This window comes from Varroa jacobsoni, unplaced genomic scaffold (assembly GCF_002532875.2).
Source record: "Varroa jacobsoni isolate VJ856 unplaced genomic scaffold, vjacob_1.0 scaffold_172, whole genome shotgun sequence".
Lineage (NCBI taxonomy): Eukaryota > Metazoa > Arthropoda > Arachnida > Mesostigmata > Varroidae > Varroa > Varroa jacobsoni.
Genome location: NW_019213074.1, coordinates 26522 through 41650, shown reverse-complemented (window position 1 = coordinate 41650; position 15129 = coordinate 26522). Strand labels below are relative to the sequence as shown.

At 41.6% G+C, this 15129-nt stretch overlaps 1 protein-coding gene and 1 long non-coding RNA gene across 17 annotated transcripts in view; one reads left to right on the top strand and one right to left on the bottom strand.

Moving 5' to 3' along the window:
- LOC111271384 (uncharacterized) overlaps positions 1 to 2792 on the bottom strand; it is a 6315-nt gene extending 3523 nt beyond the window's left edge. For 2 of the 9 annotated variants that reach the window (XR_002686835.2, XM_022852138.2), the window contains exons 1-2: positions 2041 to 2792; positions 665 to 779 (exon numbers count right to left, since the gene is read on the bottom strand). Coding sequence is in view for 1 of the 9 variants with exons in the window: in XM_022852138.2 (XP_022707873.1) it covers positions 665 to 779; positions 2041 to 2347 (422 nt within the window). In the remaining 8 variants the exon portion in view is untranslated. The other 7 variants (XR_015315281.1, XR_015315282.1, XR_015315286.1 and 4 more) reach the window with 6 other exon arrangements.
- A 7567-nt stretch (positions 2793 to 10359) lies between these two features.
- LOC111271414 (uncharacterized) overlaps positions 10360 to 15129 on the top strand; it is a 10664-nt gene continuing 5894 nt past the window's right edge. For 2 of the 8 annotated variants that reach the window (XR_002686858.2, XR_002686860.2), the window contains exons 1-2: positions 11962 to 12960; positions 14116 to 14295. This is a non-coding gene — a long non-coding RNA (uncharacterized LOC111271414). The other 6 variants (XR_015315299.1, XR_015315295.1, XR_015315296.1 and 3 more) reach the window with 6 other exon arrangements.

Here is a 15129-nt window from a genome sequence, read left to right as displayed (position 1 = left end):
GCAAAATTAGAAGGTCGGGACTTATTATTAATCGGGACAATTTCGGGACTTATCAGAAAACTCTTTGTAGCGGAACATACCTGATCACGCTATCAGAAGCAAAGTGTGATTACCTCCATCATTATATATATATATATATATTCCTCACTGTGTCAAGTGCTGGCCCTTCATCTGGACGTATGCTATTGGGCATATTTGATTTGGATCATCTAAGCACCCTGATCAGAAATTTCGGCGCCCTAATTTGTACTACCTTGTATCACGCTTTTACTAGAGAAAAAAAAGTATGGAGCTGTCAATAGCATTTATTGAAAGCGGTCTGTTGTTCCCTTTTAAGTGTACCAATCGTACTCAGTAGGAAATTTACGCATATTGGTCCTAAATATTATTGGCTCCATTCGGGTCTGATTTAGACGATGACTATGTTTCGTTATACTACTTTTGGGTCTTGGACTCCACTGAATCGATCCCTGTCGACTGTCCCAAGTTGTCTGAAAGCCGCTGGGTCAATGGTTGGATGTCCTTCAACACACTTGACCTATGGGTCGCGTGGCAATATCACAAGCTGAGAGGCCATTTAGTTTGATCAAAAGCGTGCCTATACGTTAGTTTCAGTGATCATTTCAGTGATTGAATGTATGACTGGCAAAACAAACGAACTTACCTCCAGAAGATAATTAGTATGGCGAGGGCTACCATCACGATGACGAGGACGACTGCAAGCGTTGTATCGTGGCTTTTCTTGCGTTTATGTGTCTTGACCTTTTTTGGTGAATTTTCTGCATACGAAAACATTGTTAATAATTTTGCATTTGTTATAGATTTACGCATCGACTAACGCTTGATAACCAAGACTTCCTAGGTGTCAATACGACGGTGACAAACAATACAATTATTCATAAATCTTCGCAAATTTTTGAGCGCCTCAATAGCTACTACGCGTTACGGAAATGCCATTCAAGGTTGAATTCCGGCATCAAAATTCCGGCAAGTCCTCAACGCTGATACGTTGATGACTGACGTATTGCCAATGAGCCAGCCTTACTCCGCTTTTTAGCGTCTCCGCAGTAGAAATCTGTCAGTTTGCAAAGCCTTAAAAGTAGGATCATTTTGCTTTCTCATCGTTGCCGCCAACCGGGTGCCGTGAAAGTTTTGCAAGAGCAGACGTCGGAGTTCCTCGTGTAAGTTCCTTGTGCAAGTAAAATCCCTTGTATGAGAAAGAGCGCATTTGAAAACGTAACTGTAAATATCCACGCTAGCATTGTGAATACAGCCGTTCAACACTTTTCAATTTTATCCTTTTTTTTTTTTTTTTGTAGTCCACCAGGGAAGCGCATATTGTAGCTCTCCTCAGTGCACAATCTCGTTCGTTGTTTTTACTGCTAGGCCTACTAATATTTACACGATTGCCAACATTTAACACATACGCTTTTTTCGTACAATTCCTTTCGAAAATACTTTGTTATTGGCCATCTACACCGAAAATAGAACCACACAGACCATAGGCCCCGGTCGGATTTTTGCACCTATTTCTACAGAGCATTTTTGTGAATCTATTTGAAATAAACGTATGTGGACACTATAATGAACACAGAAGAAACTCAAGAAATGCAAAAGTGTATCAGTGTCAATAAGCATAAACTGGTCTCTGTTACGCCAAAGTTTACTTGGATATATTGCACAATGTGATGCCAGCACAAATGAACACAGGAGTGTAATATCAATGGCAAGTTGTCAACAACGGAGGCGATGGGCTTCGAATTAGAAAATCAGAGTACGTTCTAGATAAGATAGTTCGCCTCTACCCCTACCCCCTATTGTTACTAAAGCTTCACTTCCGTTCCTATCTCCATACGTTCTTATTAAGGTCAACAAATCTCAAGGCTACATATGGTGTGTTATCGCCTACATGCACCATTCCTTTCCACCATGTCTTCGATTTTATTAACAATGATCCCATACCTCGGCGCTCGCCACTAACAGGGTTCTTTGCACATCGTCGTTATCTTTCTGAATAACTCGCAGTTAGCATAGACTTACTTTGTTTCGATACCCTGGCCATCGACGAACTTCCGCTCTTCGACGCGCGACTCATCCGACTATGCCGGGTCGTCCGACTTTTTCGCGCCATACTTTTGCGACGCTGTGTCTGACGTTTTCTCCGATGCTGTGTCTGATTCTGTGTGCGACGGTGTATCTGACGCTGTGTTAAAGCCTGAGCCGCACGCAGAGTCCGATGGTTTATCGCACTTTGTCGAATCGTCTTACGTACATTCGTCTTTGTTTTGTTTTTCTTAGTTTTTTTAGTCTTCTTTGGTTTTCTTCGTTTGGAATTTTTTCGCGGCATCGCTCTTCACAAGGCGATCTTCATTGCCTAGCGGGTATAACACGACGAGTAATTTCGGTCCTAGTCACACGCACAATACGAGTAGAATCTTGAACTTTCCTGCGACTCGGCGGAATCAATATCCTGCGACGATCTTAAAAAAACGAAAACTTGAAATGACGAGACTATTAACGAGGCACTATAACCCATACCCGCGCTAACAGTCTAAGCTCAGTATCCCTTGCTGAAAAGGCTGTCGCGATGCTCTATAGGTGCCCTGCAGGCAGTCCCAGCTGTTTTTGTGGATGTAACGTTTAGTGACTATATGTGATATGAGTTGCGAAACACGCAGCTATTTCACCTGGACCTTTGCACCGCCTGCATATGGATGTCTCATTTTTGATGGAACTATAATGCACCAATGGTACAGCTCCAAGTGCCTAGGACGTTGTCTCTCGATTGTCCAGTCACAGGTCAGGTTGCCCATTAATGCTTATTTACTTGCTAGTTATTTAGCAGGTAGTTGGTGAATTATCAATGCCAGTATCAGTGCTGTAAACCCATTCGATATGCTAGGGAAGTACGGTATATATCGAGCGTGCTACATATGTGCTGATGAGTGCAACATGTCTCCGCCCTACGTTACAAATTTGAATCTGCATTTGTAGTTGACAGCGCGCACACTAGAAAGACGGCAAATCTTAACACTCCAGATCCTTCAACTCGAACCCATGCGACCTAACTTTAAATAAGTTAGGGTTGATTTCTAACTGGGCCAATATCAATCCAGTCGGAATCATCCGGCACGATAGTAACACGCCGGCTTTGACATCGTGGTACGACACATTATACTCCAAAGCTGGATCGACCGACCGTCATTTAGTTCAGTGTTCATACTGAAAAGTCTGTAACCCGAAAATCGTGTTTAACTTTTTCAAGTTGAGCACCGCTCATGCACAATAACAAATGGGAAAGCATTCCCACGCTGTCAGGTACATGTCATTTGACTACATCAATACTAAATGTCACATGTTACAAGCAACGAGGCGGCGCAAGCGATAGCAGCGGAGATTTGGAATGAAGGTGGCACAGCAGGGCACGAACGCACCTACGAGTTTTTATACTATTAGTATGTTGTCTCAAATTTTACTAACAAAAAAACGAAAGAAAGAGAATTTCTGTCGTTTGCCTAATTTTGTCGGTTTGTTTTATAGAGTACTTCAGATCGGCCGAGAGTATTTGTACATTTTAAGAATGCAGGTCACGGTTCACACATTAAAATATCAAACGGCAACGAAGGTGAAGAGTTCAACATAGCTTTCAATTCTTTCGGCAAAAAAGTTTATAAGCCATATACAATTGTCTTACTTGGAAATGTTTAGAAGCTAGAAAATGCCTACAAAAACCCGTACAACATATTTCTGTGGATGTTTGTTAAGTTTTGAAGTGATAATAATCACTTCAAAACTTAACAAATATAATTTTGAATAAAACATGGCTATCGACGTGTCGAAGTAGTGTGGCTTATGTTGCATGCGTATTTTTCGCTACGATTTTCAAAAGCTTGGTTTTGATTTTGAAATGGGACGATCAGTTCAGGCCTTTCAAATGCTTACGAATCTTAATTAAGTAAAAATTTCGGTTACAAATTTTCCTAGTAACTTTTTCAGTTTCACCTTCTCTAATTTCGTGATTTCCTATTCAATTATAAACCGCTGCGTTCTATCGCTCGGTTCCAAAGGGAAAATGTTTCGGGAACTCGAGGAATCCTTTGAGAGGTAAAGTATGAGGGATTACTCACATAGGTCAGAGACTATACTACAAAATTAAGAGTCAGTTTTGTTTTTTAACACCATTCATAAGAAGCGTCGCGAAACTGTCGACCCCTAATAAGATCTTTGAGGTAAAACCTTATGTAAAGGTTGTACGTATTTATGGTGATCAAGTTTATATTTAGACACACCTTAATGCCCAGAAGGCTATAACCATAATGGTTATGAAATATAACAGAAATCCTTGACCATCGAAAATCCTGGGAAAGATGATTTGCTGTTTACACCTACAGCAAATCCAGTTTGTGAAATGCGGTACTATTAACGCGTTACGCAAGCTTCTATTTCAGGAGGCGCACTCGCTTTATGAGGAAATTATACACTGGCATCATTCGACTGATGGCAGAACATCTAGATTTCGTTAATAACCGGAAACAATGAAGCGTAATATAATCGTAAGTTTTGCTGACAGGTTGGTTGAGCTGTTTCCTGCAATTATTTTACATGGAATTTATTACGTCAAAGAACAGCGAAAAGATATAGTAAATCCAAGAAGATCACGGATCTTCAATTATCCGTAACCAACCGACCAAGCACTTACTCTACAATTTTACCGTATCCAACACATGTCGAAGCAACTCCTCGTAATGAGCAACTACACCTTTATACGCTTCCTGCTGTTTCGATACAACCTCAAGCATGTTGCTTTCTCGCTCGTCTCTTTCGTTTGTTCCAAAGCAACAGAATGTTGCAGTTCAGCTTCACCACCCCCTTCTACAACTGGCATTTCAAGGCTATCGTATCGCTGTCGCATTGCTTAGGCGACCTTTTTTGGCCTGTTCTTCTTCAGTTTTGCTTCAAGTCCATATTTCACTGAAACCCATTCTAAGTGGACGGCAGAGCCCATGGTTACATATAGTCGCTCGTTACCAGCGGCAGGCAAAAAGAGACGGAGTAAAGAACAAGTTTTGAGAGCAGAATGGAAAAGGGTAGGGAAGAGACTCGGCTGAAAACGAATCTACGCCACCAGAAAGATGCGAGGTCGTTGGCTGCTTGACGAGCAAGTGGCAAACGGTATTTTGTGATGAGGTTCGTACACTATGTTTACGTATTTGAGCGGGTCCGTAGGACCGAATTTGCTGTTAGTACTAAGTCAGTGTGTAATGCTCTGGGGGCACAGTAAGTGCTGCTGTGTAGTCAGTGCAATGTAATTCGGCGCTACAGCCGCCGAGAATAAACGGAGGACAAATCTCTCCGCTATTTCCCGGCGCCTTGACATCGTCATCGCCAGCCGAAATAGACGGAAGCTGGTCAGCTTTTTCCGGAAGTGCCCCATTAGGGTGGAACGTTTGGAGCAGCACCAGCAGCCGAGAACCACGCCAAGTAAAGGCGGGCAGCAGCTGTTGCGCTGGTACAATTGACGGTAGTACAGATGGTAGAAGCTGCTCGCAGCGGCTAAAGCGAAGCCTAGTAGTAGTTGCGACTAGGAGCCATCATAGACCTTTGCTTGATGCTTTTGCTACATTTACGCGTCTTAGTTGGCGGTCGGGACTTTGTTTTCACCGGGCTGTTGTCCGTAATGCATGTGTGTTCATTTGCCTCTCAGTTGGACCTGCTCCCGGCACGTCTCTGCTAGCGTGCCGTCACTCAAAGCAGCAGTAATCGTAGAGATAGCGGAAGAAATAGCTGTTCGTATTTGCATTCTTCGTTGCCGTTCGTGTTCGTTGGTAGAATGAGTGGACGAATTGCATGTTAAAACTGGGCGCAAAACTCTTGCGTCCAACGCCCGGCGTCTTGCTACGTCATCTGCTCTCAATCTGGTCGGCGATAACGCCGCAAAATGTCCGCCGGCAATCAGGACAACGAACGAGCGTCCACTACCACAACCTCTTGCAGCTCGCCCCTGTCAGCCTCTTACCCCACTACTATATATACTACTACAGCAACTCCAGCTGGTACACGTAGCCAGACAGTGAGAAGAGAGAGGAAGCAATTGCATGTCGTGCTCCTTCCCGTCATACATCCTTAGGTCCGTTTATCTGGCGGACTGACTCATGTACTTACTAGTAGTAGTAGTAGTAGGACAGAAAGAACAACCTCTACTATGACACGGGAGAGCGCAGGGGCAAGCACGCGACAACAGTCAGTCACCATCGCTGCGTTTGTCTTTCGAAAGAGCGACACCGGCTTTGTGTAAACGTCACCCTGATGACCTACCAGCAGCAGTACTGCTTATTGGTCGAAACGGACAAACGTGCAAGGCATGTTGGTGTAGCATGAAAGAGCGAAACGAGGCAGAAGTAAGGCAAAAGGACAAAGAAACGTGGCAAAAGCGGTTTCGAAGATGTGAGTTGTAAGGTATGTGGGCAAATGCTCCGCTCAATCCTCGTTGATGGCCTGGAATAGGTCGGTGCTGCTGATACCCTACGACTAGCCTTGCTTGCCCGTTTTCGCAGTCCTGTGAGGTGGTGGTGGTACGTTCCTAGGAGGATTTCTTTAAAGGTATAAATCTGCCCATTCTGCTGGTTCGGCATTGGGTTTTCCCAGCTATTTTCGAAAAAGACTCTACTTCATTTTTTTTAGACGATTCCTTCATCTTCTGTTTTGTACATGGGCAAATATATAGGGGAGAAAATTGCGAGATGCCAAATCAATGCCAAACACTGAACTACCTAGGAGTTAGATGTACAAGCGTACGCTGAACTTTGGCCAGACCGAAACGAACACACGTGATGAACCATTTGCAACAATGAATAAGGCAGCAGTAAGTACCCTAGAAAAAAAACGTGCTGCACTGCTTACTGCTAAGCCATGTACAGCAATATCCAGTCGGAGATTGTTAATTAAAGTATTTGGCTCTATATGTAATGCTCGCATAATTAAAGTAACTTATAATCCTTAACTTATGCATCTTTGAAAGGATAGTACTTTTGCATCACAACGGCGAAGTATTGAGTTTTTTACCGCCTAGTCTAATAAAAATAAATAAATGAAACCAGTTTTAATATGCAAGCAGTAAGTACGTATTTCATGTTCAATTTAAGATAAACGTAATTCTGCAGTGGGATTATGTATGGGCGAGTAAAGCGGAAGATCATGCTAGGCAAATACGTTGAGTAATCTGGAGATCGCAAGCTGAACCTTAGGAATTAAAATTATAATCTACTGTATGCCTTGTATGGCAGATATCTCTACCCATCGTTCTCTCGTTTTCTTAAATTGAAGTTCCTCAACACCTATGTAGTGCGTACAAAGTTAGTGTTGGATCAGTATACGCTCATGTCACGGCCACCGCAAATATCCGTCTTTAGTTCGCTTTGAAGTGCGTCTCACAGAACGGACTATAGTGTTGCCTAATACGTCATTAAGATTACGTACAATATCCAGCGATCACCCAGCGCTAATTTCATGTCCCTGCGTATCTGAAGTATCTGGTAGGACGGAATTGTCCGTGTAACGGAATTGTCCGTGTAACATGTTAAGCGCCTTGACGGAAACCGGCCATTATCTACTTGGTTTTTGATCTCTACTATTGTTTTAGGGAACGTAGCGTTCTCTCTGGTTTGCAATAGATCTATGTGGACAGACGTCCGTAGGATTCAGTTTTGAACATGGCGTACATTGTCCGGTCAGCAAAACTTTTTTTCGTCCCCGTATACGCAGCACTTGTCAGGGTCGAACTTCGCTCGTTGGACTAATGAGCTTTGCTTTCCTTACATGCATTGAACACGTTAGCGGGATTATTAGTTGAATTAACTTAATAAGCAATTATGTAAATAAATTTAATTCAAACTGATAATCAACAAGCGGTAACATGTTCGATTTTCACGCGGAGGTAGTTGTTATATTATATATATATGAGATATTTGTTATGGTTCAGGAAAAACAATGTAAGTTACCTTGATGCCGATGTAGAAATTTCACTGATTTTGAAAGTCATTACGAGCAAGGTTCAGCAACTAATGAATAACTTCTTGCAACTAACGTTTACCAAAACTTCATGTACACCGATATGGCAATACGCTATGCTTGTTATGTCAAGGACATATGAAAATTCTCGATAATATTGTACTGTCAGCTTAAAACAGGATGGTAAACATCTATGCTCATCTAAAGCACATTAAGCATCCAACGCATTTTATTTTTATTGGCTTTGTTCTTGCACGCAAAAACCAAGCGCATACAACTCCGTGCTTCGCAGAATGTGAGGGGTGGCTATCACGGGTAATTTTGTATCTTTGGGAACCCACATCTACACCTACATAACATAAGGCAGATATGCCGTACATACGTCAGAGTGGTCTGCAACATCAATAAATATCTTTTGTTTAATTAGTGTTTAATGCTTTAGTTTTAGGCCACTATTGCATTACTTTTAACTGCTGGACTCTTCGAACACAATAAATTACACCTGCTAGCGGTTCTGAAGCTGAACCACCTCACCAGCTCCGAACTCTAATAAGCAAACGCTCAGCGAAGTAGCCCGGCCAGTAACGACAACTGGATATGTATGGAGGTGTTCATGAACAACGCTTCTATAATCACCTTTGAAAGCGTAGCTTCGTCTTGTAGCATAAATTGGGCTAACAAAACCGATGTCATTATTGCTACACTTACGCTAGTAATCCCGGAAAGATTATATCGAAAACGGGTCATACCGCCTTTCGCTATCGGCAAACAGTAATAGTGCTGCAAACCATCATCATTTTTCCTTAGTTTTACTTCCAGAACTGGCCCAACGCGTTGCTTCAGACGATTTTTCTCCATCACGAAACGAAGCATATTCATTCCGGCCTCGAGCATTTTACATCCCGTACATGCGCCGATATTCATTACTGGAAGGGCTGTCGGACTTATCTGGGTTTTTTTCAACAGATCTATGAAACAGCATCCCCACAACACGCCATAGTAACCATTTACCAACGCAGAGATTTAAACAGCCATAGTCGTCTGTTTGTTGTTACCACGGCAAGGCAGTTGCAGAGATGCGCATTAGCCACTCAGACCGCACCGGTCCCTACATCGTGTAATTCTAGATCACTCGTGTCGCAAATTTTAATAGGTAAAAAAATTTGCTGCAATAATATAACGGAAACAAGAAACTACATATCGCTAACCGCTACATCGTCGCTGGTCGACGAGCCAATCCACTGCTAAACTATGCGATTCCACTTAGTTGGTGGCGCAAGCAAAGATTGATGCTGAGATTTCTAAGCGAAAAATGAAATCTATGAACCCCCCTCTGTGTTTCGAGTATTAGGACTGGTATCGCCGTTAAGCCTTATGTCAGAATGTTCACCCTCACGAACCCCTTGTGTGCCAGGCGTAAACCACAATGTATTGCTAAGACTAGCAGCAAATACGTTACCACACAAGGCTATCACGGGGACTATGTATGGCCTCCTAAGATAAGCGAAGGACTCGCTGCTTTTTATTGCATTCGATCAAGTATACAGGTAAGTCGTGAAGCAATTAGTACAAATTGTTCTAGGAGCTTCATTTCTCTAGCTAGATAGTCACACTTCACGTAACGTGAATCGGGTTGGTGTTGTCTGAAAACTTAAATTTAGCAATAGCGGATGGGCTAAGGTTGTCGGAATGCTTTCATTCAGACTTAGGACAAAGCGCTGTTGAGACAGATAAAATTTCTCTAAAAATATGCCCTCTTTTACAGTTTTACTACAGTAAAAGTGCTATTCAGGCCCATAGAGTGTTCGTGTATGGCCTTATCGGAAGAAACGACCTAAAAGCAATTCGTTTCGAAAATTTCAATGGAAAAGATGCTACTCGTAGTGGTTAACCAATCAAGGAAAAAGCCTGCCGAAGCTGAACGAGAGAGGCTATGCCATGATGAATATTCAGAATCAAACAATTCTAAAACATTAAAAAAAAAACATTAAAAAAAACATTAATCAAATACGACAAAAATATGTAACTGTAATCTGTGGCAAAGCCTAGGCTCACGCGAAACAAATGATAATATCTATTTGACCTGGAAATAGGACATAATTGCGTTGGTGCCGCTTTGTGGACAAAGCGATTGATTGTGATAATTGAGAAAAATCGACAAAAACTTGTAGATGGAAGAAGTGTTTCTTTCATCATGACAGCGTTATATCATACACATCTTTAGCTACCCAGGGAAAATGGGAAACATTTAAATGATGTATTCGCGGTGTTTTTGCACCGTTAGACTATATTTATTTCGCTCTTTGCGGAGGCTTCCTAATAAATGATACCACTTGCCATAATTTTTCGTGTAGAAACGATAGGAATCCTACGTCAATGGAGATTATGATGTTATTAAGGATATATCAGAGGTTCATCAGTTAAAGCGGAGTATATTCAGGTAAGTAGTATAGTTTAAGGTATAAGCAATTATTCGTAACAATTTTGACGTAAAAACCGTCAATACTTTTCAAAAAAGTATATAATATATATTGGAGTACAATAAGGCAAATGATCTTCAATGACGGTTATCCATCACTCGCTGCGTCTGTTTGCCTATTTAAGGTCCGTTGCAACGACCGTAAACGGACCTCCTCGGTGCGTTTGACTATCTGTGAGCTCTGATTAGATAAGCTTTATTTAGGTCCCGTCAATGCTATATACTAGGGAGGAAATGATGGGTCAATGGCGGAAGGCAGAGTTTAACACGGGTCGTTTAGGTGCAGTTGCTCTATACGAAGAATTTTGTCTTAAAATTTAGGCACTGATGCATGATATATCATTGCATACATTCGAATCGTAGTGTATTTCCTCATGTTGCCTCCATTCTCACAGCCTTCGGCGCCTTTACGTTATCAAATTGTAAAAAAAGTCGATGCAATGCAAGCGTTGCCTCTGTTAGATGCGTGAATTTTGATTGAACGGAATTGAGTACTGCTGCTACTGCAGCTATTGAAACCTGCTTGGCGAAGCCTGAAAACAAATCATCATCAATGGATAGATGCAGCACCGAGTCGATGATGGCTCAATATCATTTCATAGTGTCTCGGACTCAAAGCCCGCTATCAAGCAACAGCAGCTTAGATCGTCATCTAGCGGTGGCAGGGGGAGTTTTTGAGGCTGCTGATTTCATGTCGCCCTATGAGCCCACCAACGACTAATACGATCACTATTATAACAAACACTTTCACTACCAAGTACCAGCATAAAATAACCGGTCTTGCTGATTCAACTAGAATGCCGTAGTTGCTTTTTTTCTGCCGACTTGGTTGAATTGAAATAGAAAAAGGGGTGGCTTGGTGGTAAGACACAGGAAAAATGACTGCTCGCAGAGAAACGTAGCAGCTTCGTAGTCGGTGCTGTAGCTGTATGCGGGCGCTGGCGAAAAACCAGGAGCCAATGGGCGGCCCACATGGAGGCATTTTTCCTATTCGTCTTTTGGCAAAAGGGTAGTAATAACAGCGCGGGAATAACAAGCTAATACATCCTCTTTTGCTACGTTATTGGAAAGCCACTGCCTGGATGGCTAAAAGAGAGTATCAGATAGATATGAAGTCGTCGAGACGATACGCTGTCTCGATCGCAGTCCTTCGTCTGTAACAAAGAAGTCGCAACGATGAAGATGAACTTCTCTGGCTTTTCCACTGTCTGTCTGGCCATCCAATGTTGGGGTGAGTGTTGGGTAGCAGAAAGACGGCCGCTGATATGGTGACGACGATACGTTGATGCACCAATATACATTTCAGTTACACCATTCTTCGTCTATTTTCACCCCTTTCCCTATACTCCCTCTTTTTTCGATGTCTTTGCATTTCTTTCTGTGCACTTCCCAGTGTTTAGTCGGCAGACTCCCTTAATAACTTCAACATTCAACATGAAAATGTGTATGAGCGCGTACGTGAACTCATGTAGGTCTCTTTGGACGCTTTTAGTTCTTCCGTGCTATCCACCGTTGAGTACCGGATTACTGCACCGTTTTATTCCGATTGTTCAATTCTTTTGTGTTATGCAAAATGTCCAATGCCTTGATCACAAGAAGCTTTTCACGCGAGTGAAACGCTGACATTTATATTGATTCTATTTTAATTTACGCATACTTTTGGTTAGTCCTATTTGAGCACATAGCGCGGCTTTTCTTATTTCCATGTTTTTATTGACTTTGCGGCATCGGAAAGAGCACCTGCCCCTAAAAAATCAAGTTGCTACTCTGTCGAGCTTGCTCGAACGACTGTATATCGGTCGATTTAAAGTCATGCACAGAAGGTTTGTTAGTCTATAAAGGTGTGCTCAAGGAAAACGATAGCAATGCTTGCAAACGATTATTAGTTTTGTGAATGAATGGTTCAACATTAAAACACGGAAGTATTTTTGGCAAGGCAAGGATCAATACAACGACTTGATTCGTGATTGGTCGCGCCGTATTTGATGCGGTATCATACAGGGTGTACTCATCTCATATTCAACCTTTTTATGAAGTTTAGGACACACAATGCAAAAACTGTCAAAACAGACAGCAGCTCGTTTAGTTCTGAAGATCCTAATTGAATACACGTCAAAGCATGTACGAAGTCCACGTAATAATACATTTCGCCCTTGAATTTGGATTTGCGTCCACCCATGAGATTCGAAAAATGCGTAGAACGTAACTGTGACGTCACACGGATTAGCACCGCACAATTTGTGTAAAGGAAAAAACTGATCCGTGACGGGAGGATCAGAAACCACTTCGCACTAGGGTTTTACAACCTTTGTAGTAAGGGTTACATAGAATCCTAGAGACTGCCCATTGTGACATTAATATTGCACTATCCTAAACAGCTTTTTTTCAATCTGCTCGCCTCTTGTCCGACAAAGCAAGATTCTAGTTATCGCTTCAGCGCAACAGGAGTAAACAACGTTAGCAACTCTAACTACGTAAGTATGACCCGTCTGAATTTGAAAATTACCGAGGTTCAAATTATAAACATTACTTCGTTGTTGGGTGTTATGCTTAGTCATATTTTGACGAAGCACGGAAGTTTTTTAATATCAGATGCTTCCCGTTGCACCTATGTAACCTATGTTTGTAGTTTGAGATAAAAAAACATAGACAACCTAAGATAACGCTACCAAACTAAAGAGCGATGATTCTGCCTCCTTTATTATAGGCGGCCTTGAGCTGGTCCCAGTTGATCTTGTAAAGCACTTATTTTTCAGCAAAAGAAACCTTGTGAAACTTGTTGTTTCATAAGAAATCTTAAAATTAACCTAATATAAGCTCTTCTTGTAAAATATGTATCGGAGCATTTTGCAGATATTAATACAAAATGAGTAGTATAACATCTACTAAATGTATCGATAGCTATACAAAGCGAGGTTTGGCTTGATCTGTTGAGGTCGGGACCTGACAAGCTGTGCCACCTAGTGCCTGGAAAGTTAAACTGATTTATCTTGAGAGGCCGGTCTGCCATCCTAAAAGGAAGGTATCACGTACTATGCTTCTGCAGACGGCTTAGGTTTCGGCGCTCGCATTTGTATAATTTATCAGAGTCCTCTAGGCAGTTTGCCCATTGAAAACCTGATATTTGGTTGAAGGGAGAGTGTAAGCTCTAGCGTAAGAATCATCTGTGGCTACCACTAAATCTGTTCTGGAAAAGATGGTGATAAAAAAAAAGTTAACAAGCGTCCGTGGTACTAACCTACTGGTTTGACAAGGCGATACCGAATGAACCCCTTCATTTTGCGTGCCGTATCGCGCAGACTGATCAGCGCAAAACTCTGCCCTAGACATACAGAAGAATTGCCATTTCTGTGCCTAAAGAACGTAGTTGCGAGAATTTGCTGACATGAACATGAAAAAAAAAACAAAACTTTCTCGGTTTTTGAAACAAATGCTTTGAAGTACACGGTAGCAAATTTTCGGGTTATGGTTAAGGCACGTTGCGGAACGGCAGGTCATTCCGGAACTAAGATGTGTGATACTCTAGGCCATTAGCAATATGAACCATAGGCCCTGGGATGAAAGCATACATACAGAGTGGATGCAATGACATGTAATTTTTTATATGCTTTTTGCATGCTTTTTTATAGACGCTGGAACAAGTGGCGCAAGTGTGCCCTCTTTCATCAGCCAACAACAAAGCCTATGCCGTTCCAACACTCTCCTAGTTTCCAACGAAAATATCTGTACACCAACAATCAGAACGCCTTCACTTATGCTGCTAGCTCGTCAGAACCATTCGATTCGTCATGGATTGCTCTGATCATGCCGTAAATATATGATCTTCTAATAATATTCGTCCTTGCTTTCGTACCTGCTATCCGTTTTATTTTTAAGCGAGTCGGGAAGTCTATTATTACTAAATGCCATCCGGAAGTTCTTTTCACTAAAAGCTTTCTCAAGTAGAAAGATGAGTATTACAACGGACGCTATTCTTTTTTTAATCGTTAATCGGATTCTTCTGCCTGTCTGCTTTGTGTTTCGAATTCGAGTTAATAGGCAGTTATCAAGTTAAAAGAAAAGGATTTTATTGAAACTTGTACTGTTCATTTAGAAAGTGCACGGGCGTACAACCAAGCTCTTTTTTTTCGCTCTCTGTACCGTCTGTTACCGAAAATATCAGCGGTGCGTTCGGCGTGTTTTCCGTGTCTAATAAGTAATAGGTCTGAAAAGTTTATAAAGAACAAACAATTGAATCGTTAGAACTCTTTTGCAATAATGTAAGAATGTTCGATAGAGGTATAACGTCCGAAGTTTTCGCATTGTGCAGTCTACGAGAAAATGCCCACTTACGCACATATCAATCATTACGATGCTTTCAATATAGTCATGATCCTATTTCCGTGCAATAAGTACATTTAACTACCTGGGTCTAACCAGGTTTGAAGTTCATGCTAATTAAAAAAAAATATTTAAATAGCCCGTTATTCCAGTGGCATATTCTTGTTCTAATTATCGTAGAACAAAGAACGCTGCCACGAAAATAACTAAAACCTTGACTATGATAAAATATAAGACATCGGCAGCCAGGTAACGTGTAAGTATGTCTATCTATATATAACTATATACATATTTTATATATGTAAAAATATAAAATTATATAT